Below are 21714 nucleotides of genomic sequence, written 5' to 3'. Positions count from 1 at the left end.
TTTGAGCAAAGCACAGTTCTTCATTCATTTATAACTTCCCATTGGCTTTAACACTATTAAAATCTGTCCTATTGGTGCTTATGTTCAGATAGTTTTTGTAGCAGCTCAGAGCCAATTAAAGATTTTCCTTAAAAAACCCACACACCAAAACCAACAAAAACCTGAATAGTATAGTTGATCAATTTCCAAGTCCTGTGGTTATTAAAACACCAAAAAGACGCCGGTAGTTCCCTGTGACTTAAAATTACCTTTGGGGAGAGAGTCAGTAGGTGTTAAATTGCATTCAGAGCAGCTGAGGCAGGACAAAATTTTCTATGGATAAGTGAATTTGAAAAATTACGTAAGTGCCCACCTCAAAATATGACAGAAATGCAGACACAATATGAAACATTTTCTTCCTATTGTTCTTCTGTTACAAGAAAGATTCACTTGTTGTACGTCATGAGTTGGGATTTATAGGTTCGCATCCAGTGTCATCTAAAAGCCTGAGCTAAAACTGCTGTGAAACCAATAAATGATTGTTATTTAGTGAGTAACAATGAGTCTTGTTACTTAATATTATATTGCTATCACTATGAAACAAAACTGAATGCCTTAGAATACACTGTTCTTAACAAAGGAGGATTTTGAGATCTGTTTTAGATGTTTGTACAATAGCAGAGGTACAAAGCTGAACTCATGCTTTATGAAGGATTGAATGCGAAGTGACAATTACAAAAATGACTTCTTAATTTTAAAGTCCTGTAGACTACTTTGTTAATCATCAACAGTCAAAAATGCCTGATGATCCTACAAAGTATCCCTGATTACCTGCTTTCCTTTGAGTAGGCACCCGAGTGACCCAATTGATTCCATGTGCTGGTTTTGGCTGGGGTAGAGTTAGCTTTCTTTGTAGTAGCTAGTATGGGACCATGTTTTGGATTTGTGCTGGAAACAGTGTTGATAACACAGGGATGTTTTCGTTCCTGCTGAGCAGGGCTTACACAGAGCCAAGGCCTTTTCTGCTCCTCACCCCACCCCCACCAGTGAGTGGGCTGGGGGTGCACAAGGGGCTGGGAGGGGACCCAGCTGGGACAGCTGACCCCAACTGACCCAAGGGATACCCCACACCATATGGCCTCATGCTCAGCGTGTAAAGCTGGGGGAAGAAGAAGGAAGGGGGGGATGTTCGTAGTGATGGTGTTTGTCTTCTCAAGCAACCATTACGCATGATGGAGCCCTGCTGTCCTGGAGATGGCTGAACACCCACCTGTCCATGTGAAGGAGGGAATGTATTCCTTGTTCTGCTTTGTTTGTGCACTTTTGTGGCTTTTGCTTTACCTGTTAAACTGTCTTTAACCCAACCCGTGGGTTTTCTTACTTTTACTCTTCTATTCTGTCCCCCATCCCACCGTTGAGGGGAGTGAGTGAGCGGCTGTGTGGGGCCGTGTTGCCAGCTGGGGCTATACCACAACGCTCTGGCACTACTTATACTCTCCCTGATGTTACCTGTGGCATAAGTGTTCCCAGCATCTTCCAGAATTTAGCCTGAACATATTACTTAAGAATGAACTCTCTCTGATAACTTTTTTCCAAATGTGCACATCACTAGTATGAGATGTTATGGTTTTCAAAATGTCAGTTGCCCTGTCGCTTGTCACCCAGGTCTTTAAAGCAGTTGGTGATCAAGCAAGTGATTCTGAAAAGCAACAGATACAGGAAACTATTGGGGTGTTTTTTTCCTTTGTGTTGTTGCCATGAATCTCAAGAATGAAGGCATCTGTGAGTTGCTAGGGAGCAGCTGTAATCTTATTTATACATTATATATGGCAGAGAGTAAGGCATATTTAAAATGCTCAGACTAATTTCTTTGAACATACAGAATGCTCCTTGTAAAGGAGCATTTTTCAATATGTTCCACAATGGATTGCTTGTGATTCAAAGAAAAGAAATGTCTTGCGAGAAAAAAAATTCTCTGGCACGTATTAGAAATAGAAAGTATTAGTATAACTTTGGAAATAGGATACAGTAGTAAGAAGATATAATCTGTTCCCTCTGGGCAGGTTATATAGTTGTTTGTGACTACTAAAAATTGAGCTAAAGGAAAGTATCTTCAGTAATAAAAAGTTAGCAATAATAATCACTCGAGTGGATCAGAGTGGTTACTTCTGTTTTCTGACTTTTCCTGCTCCCAAGATCTCTTGATACGTTTGGGTGTCTGTCAAATGGTCTCCCTTCTCTGCTTTTCTCACATAAATGAGATCATGACATGTAACTTCATGGCACTCATAAAGCCAAAAAATAAAAGTAGTGAATATGTGGGTGTTATAACAGAGTTATTAAAATGGAAACTATTTCTGACTCTGTAAAACATCTTGATTTTTTTTCTGATAAAACAATATAGTTTTGTCAAAATATTAGTTTTGAAAATTTTAACGTTACCAAAAATTTCAGCAAGAAATGTACTTCTTTGTGTTCAAGCTAGATTATTCCTTTCTCCCCAGGATAAAATACTACATTTTCTTTGGGTCAGTCTGTATGATTTTGTTTTTATGGGGTAGCGAGAGGATGGAGAGGAATGAATGAGCACAGGCTGAAAGCCAAGGTGAAGTAGATGTATAAATTAGCATCTTGCAAAGTAGGAGAAGATAGAGTGCTTTTGGTTAACTTTTGCAGTTCTGGGTTTGAATTTCTGAAGGTCTTGTCTCCTATGAATTCAATGTCCGTGAAAGTATTTGGTGACGGAACCGAGATTGCCGTGTTCATGTCCTGTGTTTGGGCCCTCAGCCAGGTTACCGCTGCCTGAAGAAAAGGCTCCATTGTTTCTTACGCTGGGAGACTGGCAGTTTCAAAACCAACAGACAAACAAACAAACAAACAAAGGAAATTCTATTGTAGTTTAGAATAATTAAACATGAATTATTATTCCTTGATATTTGAGTAGTCTGTGTAAACAATGCCAAGACCACAGATCCAAAGCACAGATAATTTATTACTCTCAGGAACTTTTTCTGAGTATAATAAAGCATGAAGGCCGTTTAAATAAAATTTCAATGCTGCAGCGGGCCCCAATGCCTGCCACAATGTAGCAAGAGTCATGCAATGAAGGCGCATCTTTCCTTCTCTGGCAGTTTGTAGAAAGATGTTTGACCTTCCCTCAGAAGTCTTATAGAAAGCAAGGAGAATGTCTCTTTGTGAGAGATTTATAAGCTTGTCCTTGAAGGCTGAATGCAGAGGACCATGTTCTGCTGAGGAGCTGGTAGTTTTTCTAATCTTTATCCCATTTAACTATTGTCCTCTGTGTTGTTTCATACTAATGTGACTCTCCCCATCATATTCTTTCCCCTAAAACCTTGTGGTTCATTATGCCAGAATAAATAGTCAGCATTTAGAAAGCAATTTTAATACATTCTTGCCTGAATAGAAAATGCATGGCTATTTCAGAGAAAAATCAAAGTATTTTTTGTGCTATGACCTTACGGGTTTTACTTAGTCATGCAATGAGGCTTTATTCTGTGAGAAACGGTAGGGTTTTACTGACAATTTGGAGAGCTTTTAGCAAAACATTTGTGATTAAAGTACTAAAAATTATTTTAGAACTAAAAGCCAACAGAAACTTGCATTCACTCGGTCAGCGTGATTTCATAAAATGCATTTGAATTACCTCTTCTTAACAAGCCACGGGGTCTGCCAAATTGCATTTTGAAAGACGAATGAGCACACCTTTGCTGATAAGACTCTTTGTGGTTATTTGAGATGAGCTTTTGCTAATTGGGTTTGACTGCTAGGTGGGAGGCTTGGAGAAGGAAAAGTTTGTCACAGGCTGCCAAATCCTGAAGCGTGTATCATTTCCCCATGTGTTCTTGCACTGAGCTGCTGCAGTGCTATAGCTGAATTAAAGAAAGGGGGAGCAGGCAACAAATAAATTATGTACACACCTCTTAAATAATTAGTGAATATATCTTACGCTGTTCCTTGGTAGTTGAGACAGTTCTCACGCTTCAGGAAAATAAAGAAGTGTGTGAAGTTCCAAGTTATTTCTGATTCTTTTTGTTTGGGAGCTTGTGAGATAAATCTTCCACCAGCAGTAGAAGCGGGGGAGGCAGGTGGTCTGAGCCCTGACGTGCGGTAAAGTGAAGAGAAGGAGAAAGAGTCACTGATTCAACTCTGTGCAGGATATTGTGCAAAACTCAGAAGCTTTTTTGGGGGTTTGGTTTGAATTATTATTTTTTTTTAATCGCTGACAGCTAACAGCTTGTGAAGCCAGCTTTGGAGTCAGCGTTCCTCGGTGCTAGGACCCACAATTCCTGTTTTAAATGTTTTAAGTTGAAGTATGAATAGGACTCCTGCCTCTTGTGGTGGTGAACTCCTTGTTAAATGATTCAGGCTTTTGAATTCTTCTGATAGCTGGTGCTGGAGGAAAAAATGAAATTTTATTTTTTTTCTCTACAAATGTACCCACTAGACCACCCTCTGTTGGACTGCAGCTTTCAAACCATTCAGGCTTGGAGGTATGGGAACAAACTCCCTACAGGAATGGGATGTGAAGATTTGAGTGCTTTCAAACTGGGGTTTATAGGATCATATATTTTCTATAAGAATGGGTTAGACACAGGGACAAAAGTGTAGATTTTCCGTCCAGATTCTCAGATGCTTACCAGTATGGCCTACTTTAAATTTGCTTTATAATGAAAGATTAAGTCCAGTGAATTATTTTTGCAGTGTTTCTGTTTGGTGGGGTACAAGGTCATGGTTGCATGGATGCAGTGTGCCATTACCTTAACTTCTGCTGAGCCTGTTAGACCACAACCTGTTAGAAACCATATTTCACTATGTGCTTAAAGATGTCAAAGAATCAGCACTACAGTGCTCACCCTTATATAGCCGGTCAGCGCAGACTCCAAGTCATCCCTATCACCCATCTGCTCCAAACCTGCATTACTTGAGCACATACTTGCCTGTGCCCCTATTGTGTATTTTCTTTGCTTGTGGCCTTCTTAATACTTGATTATGATACCAAATGAAAGATATAATTACAATGAAATGACATTTTTTCAATGAACTACTGCCTTCTCCAAATTTCAAGATTTTTTGCCTAATTGAAACTCCCAACTGAAAAGGGATTAAATTTAAATTTTCTTATACCTTTCACTGTCAAGTAGCAAATGAAAAGCAACTGCATGAACAAATCTGAAAAAAAGAGAAACCAGGAAAAATTGAACAAAGCAAACCAAACGTTTTTACAAGTAAAATATACGAATGCTTTAAAATGATTATTTAAATTATTATTTTAAAACTTCCTTGAAAGTTATTTTACATTTTTCTAGCCTATTTGCAAAATCTTGTGACCTTTCTTCTATAAATATAGTAACTTTTAATGCAGGGGTACTTCACACAATCACAAATTAAGTTTAAAGAATTTGGCACTGCATTTCTCTTCGAAGAATAAGACAGGAACACCTGGTAACACCCATATTCTGGTGTGTGTTCCTTATGTGATCAGGGTGAATATTTGCTGATGATGGGAAAACCTGAAAGTTTTGCTGGATTTGATGGTCATTCTAATTTAGATACTCCTCTGAAATTTCCATTCTCAATTCAAACCATCTGGATCTATAAAACTGATTTCTACTCTTGCTTTGCCTGTGGGACTGTAAGGCTCTTCTTGTCACTACAACCAATTTAACTCTGCATCCGACTGCTGACACTACAGATTTTATGTGTTTCACAAAGAAATGTAAGAAATTCTGTAGTGATCTGTTGTAGGATAAAATATCTTTATTTCTAATTTTTTTAATTAATAATTGGCCTATAGACAATGTCTACTATTAAGATCTGTCCTCCAAAAAAAAATTTGGGGTTATACCTGAGATAAACTTTCGATGTGGCAATTCTGAAAATCAGGCACCTCAAAAATATCCAAACTATAGTATGAGTTTGTTAGAAACTATCTTCTTTTGTAGTGGTTTTCTGCTCATGATGCACTGATTTTGTAAAATAATTGCTATTACATGAAGAATTAAAGCATCTTCCAATTGCTTAGTTACTGGTAGAAAGGAAAGACTGTACTTCTGAAGGAAGAAAACGAAAAACCCAACGTAAGTGTTGTGAAATTGGAAAGTGATGAAAACCTATGACAGCTTAAGAGAGAAGCTTGGTAAAAGTTTGCAGCTATAACTGTGTTGTCAGAAATTTATTTGTGAGAAATGCCCATCAGCTACAAGCATCAGAGACGTATTTTGGTGAGTTTCTTTAAGGTCTCTATAGCTTTAGCCCTAGAAACCTGGCGGGGCTGTTAGACTCAGTCTGGTCTGCAGTTTCTCGGTTCTTGTGCTGGATGGCAGCCAGTGCATTAGCGCTGGACCCGTTCCTGCCTGTGCCTGGAATTACTCCCTGGGAGACAGCACAGCCCCCACCAGGCAGCGTTGCGGGGAGGCAGAGTACTTGAGTAAACTGAGGCCATCTGTTGGTTGCATAAATTAGTTTTTCCCATTTGCCCATCTACCATAAGGTATCCACCTTTTTTTTTCTCCCCCCCCCCCCCCCCCCGTATTTTTTCTTTATCCAGTTCTAGCAGAACAGAGATAGGCAAAAGGATTTCTTGCTCTTTTTTTCACCTTTACTTCTTGTGATTATATGCATGTCATTGTAGTGGCTTTGTTTAAGAAATCAAATTATCTCCTTATATACATGTTTTGCTTTGGAAACAGCTAATGGCTCCTCACCAGCGATGACCTTTATTCATGATACAGGAGAAACATGATTATAGTTCCTTTCCCCTCTTCTCCCCATCTTTTCCCCCTTTCATTTTTTCCCCATTTCCTGTTTCTTTTTCTTTTCCCTTTTTCCTTTTTTCTTATTTGTTTTCTTCCTCTTCTTTCCTCATGAATACTAACACTATAATATGAATAAATAGATAAGGGACTAAACTGATTACATTAACATAACTTAAATGATTTACTTCAAACGGTATGTTTGTTGTTCAGCGTTCAAGGAAGAATGAAATTCAGGAATAACTATGATTTTAACTTCAGTAATTTTAAAGGATCTCCTTTTCACTTTTCTCTCAGCACTCTGTGGGAATCAGATTCCTTGAGCAGTTACCAGTTGAATAGTTTGCCACTAGAAACAGTCAGTTTTGAAGATTAAATAACTTTTAGTGGCACCTTCTACCTCTCAGACAAAAAGGTTAAGTATTTCTTTCACAAGACACATTTCCTAACAATAGTCTCTCTGAAGCTCCCCCGTAAGAACATAGGACATCTTGGTGCTTGTCCTGTCAAGTCACTTTGCTTATTTTGAATGTCTGTTGCCATTTTGACTTATTTCCATTTTTTTCTCTTGCAGATTTATTTGCAAAACAGGAATTTGTATACTGTAGAAGCCAACAACCCTCGTCAGCTAGTGGAAATTGCAGCCAGAGACATTGAAAAACTTCTGAGCAACAGGTCTAAAGCCTTGGTGGTGAGTATTAATAGGTTAGGTTTTCTATTCAGCATTTTAAAAAATCTTTATTATTGAAACATTGTTTTATTGTTATTTTTACTGCCTGTACGCTTACGGGCACTGTCAGACTGATGAGTACGGGACATGACATGTAGAAAAATGGCTCGTGACTTCATGGTAGAAAATGAACTCATTAGTTCATTGGCATAGGGCAGATGCTTATAATATCGACGGACAGATTAGGAACCATGGCCAAGTAACAAATCAAGTTATAAATAGATTGGAAAATATTCCTCTAAGTGACGCACATGAATGTTTATGACTTGAAGATCGCTGTACTCTACAGTCAGTAGTGATCTTGGGGAAACAAGAAGTAGAGCTCTTTTAAATGTGATTTAAAAATAATGGTATCTTTGAAGTCATGATGTTAATTTTGGTATTATTGCTAACTACGTCTGTTGATATTTGGTCTCTTTGTCTTTTTAGTTACTCAGTCTTTCTTGATGGTAGCAACTAATTCCTCTCCATCAACAAACGTAGCCATGTGTGAATCACATTAATTTCCATACCTATTCTATTTCTGACTTGCTAATTTAATGTGTATTTCAATTATGTTTCATATCAGCAAAGTTAATCCTGAACTATTAGTGAGAAGGCCATGCTGCACTGCAACCTCAAGATTCTTTATGCTTTAAATGAGAAGTAGCTATTTCTTTAAAGTGCTTTTGCCAGCAGTCCCTTTTTCTTCTATCCCGTAAGACACCAAACCTGGATAATTGCTTTTTATGATTCCTACCCACACCACTCTGACTATTATAAGAGTTTAGAGTGCTTTTCAGAAGATACTGGCCAAATATGCACGGGGGGGATACGTAAGAATTCATAAACATGCTTTCTACAGAGTAGAGCTGTTAGAAATAGGTTTAAAGGATGGAACAGCAGGCTGGGATTCCCTGAGCAATTACATATCCACATAGACTTGCAGATGAATTTGGACATGTCATTTAAAGTGAAGGAGAGAAGAAAGAGGGATTAATTCACCTAACTGTAGTCATCTACTCAGCTGGTCATCCTAAGCTTCTTTTTTGTTCAGTGGAATAAAACCAGGCACTTCTCAGTCAGGCTTGACCTGACGTGTTCTGAATAAGACTTTAAAATGGGATGAACTGCAGCCCAGAAGTACTTACGTCTCCCTTTCTCTATCAGAGGAGCCTCAATGTAAATATCTATACTCAAGGTGTGTAAAGTTGGGAGAGGGGACTCCCTCCCAAGCAGTCCTTTTATCAGTAGAGTGTTGTGCAGCTGGAGAGACAGTCCGAGGGTGAAAATGCTGCTGCACGCTGCCCTGAGGACTAGCCTTCTTGTAGGTGATGAGATTTTCCTTAGTCCGTTGTCGATGCATAGGTACCACAGAAAGTATCCGCTTTCCTTCCCTTTGCTCTTAGCAGGAGTTTACTCTTTCAGTTCCCATGGCTTCCCTAACATGCAATGTACATCAGTGTTATTTGGCCCAAAGCTTCTCTGCTTCAGTCAAATAAGTGTAAAACAGATATGATTTTTTTTTTTCTTTTCTGTTTTAACTCAGTGGGCATGTGTTTATGTAGCATTCTGTGGACTTTGTATTATTATTGCAAAATATTTTAAGCCGTTTGTAGACCTTTGCAAACACACCAGTTTTTCCACCATTCTCCCGTCAACCCATGTGTGTCTGATGTTTTTACGTTATCACAGCCAAATCTTATATTTTCTTGAGACTCCAGATTAATGTAGGGATTTGTGTGTGTCTGTGGTGGTTTGATCTTAAAACTTTAAGAAAATTAAGCAAATATCTCATGCTTACTTTAGAAAAGATTCTGGAACAGTTTTTCTGTTAATGTGGAAGAAGAAGGGTGCCTGCCTCATTTTAGGCAAACCCATGGCCACTTTTTGAAAAGGGTAATACAGTTCAGTTCCCTGGTGTAAAAGAAGATTAAATTAGATGTTCCTTCAGTCCAGTTGCTATTTTTTTTAAAAAAGAAGGAGTCTTGTAGTCTTCCGATCTTCTTAGATAATTTTAAATAATCAAGCCAGTGCATCCTGAAGGCAAATAAAAAGTCATCCAGATGTATTAGTGGCCAAAGACTTATGACTTTAAAACCAATTTCATTATTTTGGAGGGTGTGACTCATGATGTCTTTAATGCTTGGGGGTTGCCATTACTGCCAGTGCTGCAGTGAATGCACAATACTTTTAGCTGCATGCCATCATTTCAGGATACGTGTCAGCAACACTTCTGCATGGTATCTTTATCAATCTCGCCACTTTGCAGAGTGAAATTCATCCCCAAACAGGTGGAAATAACTTAGTTTCTCCTCACGATTCACATAACTCTATTTGATTTGCCATCCTCTAAATAATGATCAATGATGATTCTCTTCAGTGTTGGAACATCTCTAAATATTTTTTTTAATTACCTTTTTTTTTTAATTGCCTGGGAATCACCAGAATTTACAAACATTAATTACATGATTGCAACACATAAGTAAGATCCATTTTGCAGCAAAGTGATTGAAATGACCTATTGAAACGTTCCTCTACTCCAGCTCAAGGACTGAGCTGTCTTACAGAGGTTGTCGGGTTTCAGATGTTTGCCTAGCCAAAACTTTCTGTGAACTTTGTGTACTTTTTATGTCCTAACTCTATATACATAGATATAGGTCCTAATTTTATATATATATATATATATATTTATAAATATATGTATATGTTTTGTAACCTACTGTGATTTTTAAAGCAAAGGGTATTTAATTTCTCTCTATATATCTTAGTTTGTTTTTTCCTTCTTTTTTAACTTAAAAAAAATCTACATACATTTTAAAAATAAATATTTATCAAAACCACTTTCTTCTGAAGAGCTTTCTAGGGGTTGGTCATAGGTGGTTCCTGAGAAAAATTACTTTTCCTTTTGTATTGAATGCCAGACACAGCCAAAGCCAATGCATGCAATAATCACAGAATCACAGAATCAAAGGCTGGAAGGGACCTCAGGGATCACCTAGTCCAACCTTTCTAGGAAGAGCACAGTCTAGACAAGTGTCGTGGTTTAGCAGCAGCTCAGCCCCACACAGTCGCTCGCTCACTCCCCCACCGGTAGATGGGGGAGAGAATCAGAAGGGTAACGCTCGTGGGTTGGGATAAGAACAGTTTAATAATGAAAATTAAAAGAAACAACAGTAGAAATGCAATGTAAAGGAGAACAACGAGAGGCGCAAAGCCCCGGGGGAGGGGGGAAGGGAGGGGAGAGGGGGAACGAACCGCCGGAACAAACCGCACGCGCCGCAGCCGCTCGCCGCCCGCCGACCCGACGCCGCGCCGCCTGCGCGCTGCCACTGCCCCCCCTCAATATACTGGTCATGGTGTCACATGGTATGGAATGAACCTGCCATTGGCCAGTCGGGGTCAGCCGCCCCCACCATGGCCCTGCCCCTCCCAGCCCCCCCTGCCACGCCACGCGGCAGAGCGCGGGAAGCTGGAAAGGTAGCTGACCCCCACAGTGAGGAGAATTAACCCCTTCTCAGCCAAAACCAGCACATTCTCCACCCCTTATTCCATACCACTTACACCATGCCCAGGTCCCATATGATGCAATACAACCGTACCAACCACCACCCCTCCCCTTCCCATCCTTTAACATAATACACAGACATCATTCCCTTAGTTCATGGACCTTCCCTGTAAAATGTCCATTAAAATGTCCATTGAGTTCACCCAGTCCATGACTCTGGGCTCCATCTGTTGTATCAGTCTTTCCGGGTGGGAGAGATGGTGTGTGGCGTTGGGTTGCTGCATACCGAGTCAGTCATCGTTCCATCACTGCTGCACGGCTTGTTTCATAGTTGATCTTCCATGGGTTGGGAGGCTTGTACTCTGATATCATTGATACAACACAGAGGTGACACACAATATTATATAGCAGTTCACATTGTGCCATTCAGTTCATTACTGTTTTCACCCAAAATCAAATCCCCTTGAGGCACACATCGGATTTCTCCATCCTCCCGCATCACCCACCAAGTGCACCCAGGTCCTCGAGCAAAAACAATCCCACGAATGGGTTTGCCTTTGCCAGAGGCAGGAAGAACCCAGACTGTTTTGCCCAGCATACTTTTTGTGTGCACTACAGGGACTCTATCCCCTTCCACAGTATGTAGGATTTCTGACTGGGCAGGGCCAGCTCGGTTGGCAGATCCCCTCGTGTTGACTAACCACGTGGCTTTTGCTAAATGTGTGTCCCAGTGCTTGAATGTCCCACCCCCCATTGCTCTCAGTGTGGTTTTTAACAGTCCATTGTACCTTTCAATTTTCCCAGAGGCTGGTGCGTGATAGGGGATGTGATACACCCACTCAATGCCGTGCTCTTTGGCCCAGGTGTCTATGAGGCTATTTCGGAAATGAGTCCCATTGTCTGACTCAATCCTCTCTGGGGTGCCATGTCGCCACAGGACTTGTTTCTCAAGACCCAGGATAGTGTTCCGGGCAGTGGCGTGGGGGACAGGATATGTTTCCAGCCAGCCAGTCGTTGTTTCTACCATTGTAAGCACATGGCGCTTGCCTTGGCGGGTCTGTGGGAGTGTGATATAGTCAATTTGCCAGGCCTCCCCATATTTATATTTCAGCCATCGTCCCCCATACCACAGAGGCTTTACCCGCTTCGCTTGCTTGATTGCAGCGCATGTGTCACATTCGTGGATAACCTGTGCAATAATATCCATGGTCAAGTCCACCCCTCGATCACGAGCCCACCTGTATGTTGCATCTCTCCCTTGATGGCCTGAAGTGTCATGGGCCCACCGAGCTAGAAATAGTTCACCCTTATGCTGCCAGTCCAGATCCACCTCAGCCACTTCAATCTTGGCAGCCCGATCTACCTGCTGGTTGTTTCGATGTTCTTCAGTGGCCCGACTCTTGGGGACGTGAGCATCCACATGCCGTACCTTTACAACCAGTTTCTCTACCCGGGCAGCAATATCTTGCCACAATGTGGCAGCCCAGATGGGTTTGCCTCTGCGCTGCCAGTTGCTTTGCTTCCATTGCTGCAGCCAGCCCCACAAGGCATTTGCCACCATCCAGGAGTCAGTATAGAGATAGAGCACTGGCCACTTTTCCCGTTCAGCGATGTCTAAGGCCAGCTGGATGGCCTTTACCTCTGCAAACTGGCTCGATTCACCTTCTCCTTCAGCAGTTTCTGCTACTTGTCGTGTAGGACTCCATACAGCAGCCTTCCATCTCCGGTGCTTTCCCACAAGGCGACAGGACCCATCAGTGAACAGGGCATATTGCTTCTCATCTTCTGGCAGTTTGTTATACAGTGGGGCTTCTTCAGCACGTGTCACCTCCTCCTCTGGTGATAATCCAAAATCTTTGCCTTCTGGCCAGTCCATAATCACTTCCAAGATTCCTGGGCGACTGGGGTTTCCTACTCGAGCCCGCTGGGTGATCAGTGCAACCCATTTACTCCACGTAGCATCAGTTGCATGGTGTGTAGAGGGGATGTTTCCTTTGAACATCCAGCCCAGCACTGGCAGTCGGGGTGCCAGGAGCAACTGTGCTTCAGTACCAACCACTTCTGAAGCAGCTCGAACCCCTTCATATGCTGCCAATATCTCTTTTTCAGTTGGAGTATAGCGGGCTTCAGACCCTCTGTATCCCCGACTCCAAAACCCTAGGGGTCGACCCCGGGTCTCCCCAGGTGCTTTCTGCCAGAGACTCCAGGTAGGGCCATTCTCCCCGGCTGCAGTGTAGAGCACATTTTTTACATCTTGTCCTGCCCGGACTGGCCCAAGAGCTACTGCATGGACTATTTCTCGTTTAATCTGTTCAAAGGCTTGTCGTTGCTCAGGGCCCCATTTGAAATCATTCTTTTTCCGGGTCACTTGATAGAGAGGGCTCACGATCAGACTGTAATTTGGAATATGCATTCTCCAAAAACCCACAACGCCCAAGAAAGCTTGTGTTTCCTTTTTGCTAGTTGGTGGAGACATGGCTGCTATTTTGTTGATCACATCCATTGGAATCTGACGACGACCGTCTTGCCATTTAATTCCTAAGAACTGGATTTCTCGTGCAGGTCCCTTCACCTTACTTTGTTTTATGGCAAAACCAGCTTTCAGAAGGATTTGGACTATTTTCTCACCTTTCTCAAAAACTTCTTCTGCTGTGCTGCCCCACACAATGATGTCATCAATGTATTGAAGGTGTTCTGGAGCTTCTCCCTGTTCCAGTACAGTCTGAATCAGTCCATGGCAAATGGTAGGACTGTGTTTCCACCCCTGGGGCAGTCGATTCCAGGTGTACTGGACGCCCCTCCATGTGAAAGCAAACTGTGGCCTGCACTCTGCTGCCAGAGGGATTGAGAAGAATGCATTAGCAATATCAATTGTGGCATACCACTTGGCCGCCTTTGACTCCAGTTCGTATTGAAGTTCTAGCATGTCTGGCACAGCAGCACTCAACGGTGGAGTGACTTCATTCAGGCCACGATAGTCTACTGTTAGTCTCCACTCTCCATTAGACTTCCGGACTGGCCATATGGGACTGTTAAAGGGTGAGTGGGTCTTACTGATGACTCCTTGGCTCCTCAGTTGGTGAATGAGTTTATGGATGGGGATCAGAGAGTCTCTGTTGGTGCGATATTGCCGCCGGTGCACTGTTGTGGTGGCGATTGGCACCTGTTGTTCTTTGACCTTCAGCAACCCCACCACAGAAGGGTCCTTTGAGAGACCGGGCAAGGTAGACAGCTGTTCAGTTTCCTCCGTCTCCAAGGCAGCTACACCAAAAGCCCACTTGTAACCTTTTGGGTCCTTGAAATACCCTCTCCTGAGGTAGTCTATACCAAGGATGCACGGAGCCTCTGGGCCAGTCACAATGGGGTGCTTCTGCCACTCATTGCCAGTTAGGCTCACTTCGGCCTCCAATACAGTTAGCTCTTGGGATCCCCCTGTCACTCCAGCAATGCTGATGGGTTCTGCCCCTATATAGTTTGATGGCATTAAGGTGCACTGTGCGCCGGTGTCCACTAAAGCTTTATACTCCTGTGGGTCGGACGTGCCAGGCCATCGGATCCACACAGTCCAGTAAGCCCGGTTATCCCTTTCCTCCACCCGGCTGGAGGCAGGGCCCCTCTAGTCCTGATCATGGCAGTCACAACTCACTTCCTGTAAATGTGAATCAGGAGTCCCTCTATTACACTTAGAAATAAAATCTGCGCTTCTACTCCTCTGTCTGGGGACTTGCTCGCTGGAAACTGGAGCAGCAGCTTTCCTGGAAGAACCTCCCTGAGTGACTGTTCTTCCTTGCAGTTCATGTACTCGTGCCTGTAGGGTCGAAGTAGGCTTGCCATCCCACCTCATCATGTCCTCTCCGTGGTCACGCAGGTAGAACCATAGGGTGGCCCGTGGTGTGTATCCCCTTCTTTGAGCCAAAGGACGCTTATTCCTAACAGCTGAGACACTGCTCTGTCGAGGTGGGGAGTAGGACAGATCTTCTTTGAGTTGCTGGACCTCTTGGGATAGTTTCTCCACAGCAGAGACAAGCGAGGAAGAGATATTTGTGTCATAATCCCGGAGTCTATCTATCACCTCTGCCACCGTTGGTGTCTCGTCATCTTTCCAGGACATCACTGCCAATGAGTTTGCATGCGAAGATGGTGCGCTCCGTACAAACTTCCGCCACATGGGTCGTGTGCACTCGGCTTCATCTGGATCTTTGGATGACCGTTGATCATCCAGGTCACCATAAATCACCTCAAACACAGCTAATTCCCTGAGATACTGGATGCCTTTCTCCATAGTTGTCCATTTTCCTGGGCGATATGTAACATCTTCTTTAAAGGGATACCTTTCCTTCACTCCAGACAGGAGTCGCCTCCAGAGGCTGAGGGCTTGTGGTTTTTTTCCAATTGCTTTGTCAACGCCCCCTTCCCCAGAAAGGGATCCCAATTGTTTGGCTTCTTTTCCCTCTAGTTCCAGGCTACTGGCCCCATTATCCCAGCATCGGAGCAGCCAGGTGGCAATGTGCTCACCTGAACAACGGCTATAATCTTTTCGCATATCTCGCAACTCGCTTAAGGACAGGGATCGGGTGGTCTCTATTTCATTTATTACTTCTCCCTCCTCTCCCCGCGATGGCCCTGGTTCTTCATCATCCCGTTCTAAACGAGTTGATGTCCGCTTCCAATATTTCGTCTTATGTATGGGGGCAACTGATACTGGTACGGGTTTATTTTCTGAGCTAGCTCCGGTACTTGTTGTGGGGGTTTGAGTGGCTGCAGTGCCTGTTGTCAGGGCTGGATTGTCTACAGTGCCAGTCACTTTGCATTTCAATCCAGAGACATTCTCTTCCCCCTGGGGGCACTGAATACTGTTGAGCAGGGCTCGGTATGCATGGGCCAGACCCCAGCACGTTGCAGTTATCTGTGTCTCTCTGGAGTTCCCAGCGTAACAACATACTTTCTCCAAATATTCTACTAGTTTTTTAGGATTCTGCACTTGCTCGGGGGTGAAACTCCAAAACACTGGGGGTGCCCACTGCCCTAGGTATTTGCCCATGCTATCCCACATGCCCTGCCACTCGTAACTATCAAGCCTCGGGGCAGATTTCTGGGTGATATTCTTAAGTTGCTTAGTCAAAACCAAAACAACATGCCCAAAAACTAACAATGACTGCACCTTAACCACCCAAGGATGTTCAAGATACATAAAGGTTGTTGTAACAAAGGCACAGACATCATAGAACAAAGTTGCAAAGGTACAATTCTGTATTTCCTCCATGTAAAATCTCTCAGAGGAGGAGGTATAATTGCTAATTGCCTCAACAAGGTGGTATCCGAAGTACAGTAACGGTTTCAGCAAAAACCCCAAATACCAGATAAAGCTGAAAACGAGTGTTTGTATAACAAATCTCGTAGGCAAAACATTACTAATCACAGCAGAACACAGCAGACTCAAACAACCAACACCGATTTTTAACACCAACTGCAAAAAGGACAACATGGTGCTGGGACCAGCAGCTGTTGTTATCTCCAACCCTCGAGCCCCACGTTGGGCGCCAAAAAGACTGTCGTGGTTTAGCAGCAGCTCAGCCCCACACAGTCGCTCGCTCACTCCCCCACCGGTAGATGGGGGAGAGAATCAGAAGGGTAACGCTCGTGGGTTGGGATAAGAACAGTTTAATAATGAAAATTAAAAGAAACAACAGTAGAAATGCAATGTAAAGGAGAACAACGAGAGGCGCAAAGCCCCGGGGGAGGGGGGAAGGGAGGGGAGAGGGGGAGGGGGAACGAACCGCCGGAACAAACCGCACGCGCCGCAGCCGCTCGCCGCCCGCCGACCCGACGCCGCGCCGCCTGCGCGCTGCCACTGCCCCCCCTCAATATACTGGTCATGGTGTCACATGGTATGGAATGAACCTGCCATTGGCCAGTCGGGGTCAGCCGCCCCCACCATGGCCCTGCCCCTCCCAGCCCCCCCTGCCACGCCACGCGGCAGAGCGCGGGAAGCTGGAAAGGTAGCTGACCCCCACAGTGAGGAGAATTAACCCCTTCTCAGCCAAAACCAGCACAACAAGATGGCCCAGCACCCTGTCCAGACGGCTCTTGAAGGTGTCCAACGTGGCCGAGTCAACCCCTTCCCTAGGCAGATTATTCCAATGGTGACTGTCCTCACTGTGAAAAATTTTCCTCTGGTGTCCAATCGGAATCTCCCCAAGAGCAATTTGTGTCCATTCCCCCTTGTCCTCAACATGGGATTCCTTGTAAAAATGGCATCTCCATCTTCTTTGTAGCTACCCCTTAAGTACTGGTAAATGGTGATGAGATCCCCTCTGAGCCTTCTTTTCTCAAGGCTGAACAAACCCAGTTCTCCCAGTCTATCCTCATATGGCAGCTTCCCAATCCTTTGATCATCTTGGTGGCCCTTCTCTGGACCCCTTCCAGCCTGTCCACATCCTTTTTGTATAGAGCGGACCAGAACTGCACACAGTACTCCAGGTGTGGCCTGACAAGTGCTGAGTAGAGAGGGATAATGACTTCTTTCTCTCTGCTGGTGATGCCCTTTTTGATGCAACCCAGCACCCTGTTGGCCTTCTTGGCTGCAGCAGCACACTGTTCGCTCATGTTGAGCTTCCTGTCCACCAGCACCCCTAGGTCCCTTTCCACAGAGCTGCTTCCCAGCCAGGTGGATCCCAGTCGGCACTGCATTCCCGGATTATCTTTTTCCCAGGTGCATGACCTTACACTTGCTCTTGCTCAACTTCGTAAGGTTCTTGTTGGCCCACTCTTCCAGCCTATCCAGATCTCCATGCAGAGCAGCTTTCCCTTCTGGAGTGCCTACTTCCCCACTCAACTTGGTGTCATCAGCAAACTTCATCAGGCTACACTTGATGCCAGTATCCGGATCACTTATCCAGATATTGAGTAACATTGGGCCCAACGTTGATCCCTGGGGGACTCCACTAGTGACAGGTTGCCACTTGGAAAAGGAGCTATTTACCACCACCCTTTGGGTGCGGCCTGTCAGCCGGTTCCCCACCCACTGCACAGACCACTTGTCTAGGCCACAACACAGTAATTTCTCCAGGAGGAGGCTGTGGGGGACGGTATCAACGGCCTTGAAGAAGTCCAGGTAGACAATGTCCACTGCCCACCCCATGTCAACCAGGCAAGTCACTTTGTCATAGAAGGCCACCAGGTTTGTCAAGCACGATCTGCCTTTAGTGAAGCCACGTTGGCTTTTCCCAATCACGTGCTCCATTTGACTTATGATGGCCCCCAGGAGTATTTGTTCCATAACTTTCCCAGGGATTGAAGTAAGGCTGATGGGCCTATAGTTACCCGGATCCTCCCTCGAGCCCTTCTTGTAGATGAATATAACCTCTCAAATTAGTAAAACTGACTTAAGCTTTTTAATATTATTTTCATTGTTTGATTTAGCTTCTGTTTTCTGATTCAGACATTTTTTCAACCATTATCAAGGTTAGCTGCTCTGGGGAATTCTGTTGTTGTTTCTTTAAAGATTGTATTTCTTATGTATATGCATATACCCAGGGGCTTAGTCTGACTTAAAAAAAAAAAACAAAACAGAAAATAGGAAAAGGTCTAAAAAGCATTACTTAAGGGGAAAAATACCCTTTTATTAATCTCAGTCCTAGTCAGATGTCTTTGCTGACTCATATTCTACATGATTATTAATTTTGGATCTCTTAATGTTGTTTCTTTTATGCTCCTAATGGCTCAGATATTTATACTGGCTTTTCTATTTGTAGTTATCCTGGATTTATATCAGTGCTTTCGATGAATTCTGCTTTTAAACCTTCTTCTAGGTTATTTTTATACGCAGGAGACACTGACTTATCATCTCCTGCATCTGAACTATTACTTTCTGCTAAGAGAATTTTTTCACCTTCCATATGTATTTTTCTTTCTTCTTTCTTTCAAGGACTATCTTTATACCAGCATTTTGTAAACTTTATGTACTGAAGCTGAATTATTTATCTCAAATTTAAGTCTTCTTAAATCTGCTGGGTCACATTTTCTCTGAAATCAGGAGTGGAGTTGAATGGAACTGTTACTAATGACTGCGCAGAGGGTTTTACTGTTGGGGCTAATATGACTCAAAGTGTTAATTAAGACCTGAATCCTGAAAAGAGTATGATGCAGGAGGATCATACATCCTCCAGTGATGCCATGAGGAGGGTGCCAGTGAATGACATCAACAGTGTCATTGTTCAGAGACTAGCATACCCCGGGGATGCCATGATTTCCTCTAGGCGTAATACACAATCTTTGGGCAAGGTTATAATAAGCAGATGTTAGTGATGACTTTTCTAATAATAAGTTGTCTTCCCTTGAGCTGCAAGAACACCTTTAAATGAGAAATAACTCTTGCATTCCAATTTATTTGTGTTTTCATGCAACTTTGTGCTAGAAAACTCTCTAGCTGACTTAAAGGTAAAATTACTTAGTGGTTCTGTGCATTACACACAAAAGGCTTCAGTAACATGGAAAAGCTTTGTGATTTAATTTCTGGTTTATATGAGAAAAGATTATAATGAAAATCTGGACAAAGATTACTTGTCCCACCAAAAGGAAAAAAAAAATTCTATCTTTATTTTTTCATGTGTGTGAATATATGCTTGGGAAAAGCTTAAAAATGGTCATGGAAATAGGTACCTAGCTGGGCAATGAGAAAGGGGGGAATCCCGATCTGGGCTCAGAGGGCTTTCCTAGACAGCTATTACTAGAAGTTGTTAGTCACAGAAGAAAAAGTTAGGATGACAACAAAATGGAGAATTTTCTAGCAAAGTCTAGGGGAGGAAGAGAGTGGTATGAGTAGTAAGGAAGGAGGCAGATAATGGCCTTATAGTCAAGGATGTCAAACATGGTCTTGCAGTAGAGCCTGTTGGTCAAAGAGTGAACATTTCTTTTCTGGTTTACTCTTGTTTACTACTGCATATTTTCCTGGCCTAACCCTACTGAATACACACTATTTCAATATTATGGAATTTCCACATGTATATGGTATCTGCAAGGAGCAGGGACCTAGACTATATGATCCTTATATGTCCCTTCCAACTTGAGATATTTTATGATTCTATGGTATAATGGGCAAGTTACTGTTCTGTCTCTATGTGTCTTGCTAAAAGGTGGTGTACAGACTAGCTCTGCTACCATTTCCTGCATTTCCAGGGATGTAATGGAAGATGGGTGGAGGTTTCATTGAAAATGTATTCTGCAGTAACTATGGCAAAACTCACAAAGGTTCTTGGATATTTTTCAGGTACACAACCTTTCCAAGGATACCAACAGATAGTATGCCTAGCCCGTTAGGCAGCCTGGCACCTAAACTGTTCGTTTTCATTGGAGTTATCCTCAGTTTTAAAGCTCCTACCCCATTCATCAGTGCAGTTACTTTCTGGAGCTATGTAGATCATCGTAATAGATAATAATTCAGTTGAGATGGAAACTAAATAATTTAAACAAAAACTTTTCCGTATATATTATATACAATAAAGCAAGGATAGTCATATTTAGAAGATACTAATATTTATTTGATGAGTATCATTAGAAATACTAATTAGACTACCTGACACTGTAATGTATTTATAAAATATGGTTTGAGGAGTTACAAATATTTTCTCACTGACTTTATAAAAACAAACCCTTTTAAATTCATTGATATATGAGATGCACTCATATACGTTTTATTACTCATGTAAAATACTGTAATAAGCTTAAGATTTGCAAAGATCCTAATTCTTGTTGTCACACTTCTTAAAATTTAAGATTGTAAATTGTCATTTTTAGAAAGGTATACTTTAAAAACTCCTTGCTTTGCAAAAGGCTGTTCTGGGGTTTTATTTTCTGTTTTTGCATTGTGCCATGAGGGAAATGAAGTATGACTTATCTTAAAGTAATATTTAATCCAGTGCTGCACTCCAAGGTGCAGCTGCACTCTTGTGCAGTGTGAAGTCATTAGCTGTGCAGGCCTTGGCCTTCCTCTGCCCATCTGAGCAGCCCATTACTCAGGAGGTATCGCGAAGCATCCTTAAATCTTCTATGGCAGGAAACCCTGCAGTTTTACCTTCTTGCTCGTTTTTGCTGTTATATTTCAGCTGAAGAGAGTAAGCAAGTTTGGATCTGTTAAGTAACAGAAAATTAGAGAGAAAATGATGAATAAATAACAACTACTAACAGCCTTTGCAAGCACACCCTGCAGAAAATTTTGGAAACAGGTTCAAAATGTCCTATTTCTTGCTTTGATAAGATCCCTTTCTGCATTCCCAAATTATTTAACTGTTGGCTACTTGTTTGTGTAATACTTTGACATGGATCCTACTTATCTTCCTATCCAAAATTAAGATGTATGCCTATTCCCCTGCCAACCTTCTTTTCCACAGTGAAATATCTCTTTCTGGAAAGCCTCAGTGTCTGTACCTTATTGTCAACACTATGATGTACACTCAGAAAGGATATATTAATAGCCTTTTCTTTCATTACTGCCCATATTCTAAGGCAACAGCATAACCATTTGTGTAAAGCAAACACTCAAGTTCCACTAAAATACATTTCACTGGAGAATGAGACATTTGTATTTTCACTGCCAAATTCCTGCTTAGTGTTGCTTTTTTTTTTGCTGTTGGGTGATTTGTTCTTACTTTTAACTATTAAAATGTTGCATCAAGGTCATTCAAGGGAAGGTACTAGTCAATAGCCTTGGCTTCTTGGGCTGCATGTAGACAAAAGAGAGTTACATG

At 42.6% G+C, this 21714-nt stretch overlaps 1 protein-coding gene across 8 annotated transcripts in view; it reads left to right on the top strand.

The window, feature by feature from the left end:
• The window catches only part of CACNA2D1 (calcium voltage-gated channel auxiliary subunit alpha2delta 1), a 428757-nt gene that overhangs the window by 65535 nt on the left and 341508 nt on the right, over positions 1-21714 (top strand). For all 8 annotated transcript variants that reach the window (XM_075081513.1, XM_075081510.1, XM_075081507.1 and 5 more), the window contains exon 3: positions 7327-7443. In XM_075081513.1, the coding sequence (XP_074937614.1) occupies positions 7327-7443 (117 nt within the window). The remainder of the gene's footprint in view (positions 1-7326; positions 7444-21714) is intronic.

Source organism: Phalacrocorax aristotelis, chromosome 1, assembly GCF_949628215.1.
Source record: "Phalacrocorax aristotelis chromosome 1, bGulAri2.1, whole genome shotgun sequence".
Classification (NCBI taxonomy): Eukaryota; Metazoa; Chordata; class Aves; order Suliformes; family Phalacrocoracidae; genus Phalacrocorax; species Phalacrocorax aristotelis.
Note: the sequence above shows the minus strand (reverse complement) of the source record. Positions and strands in the feature narration are given on the sequence as shown.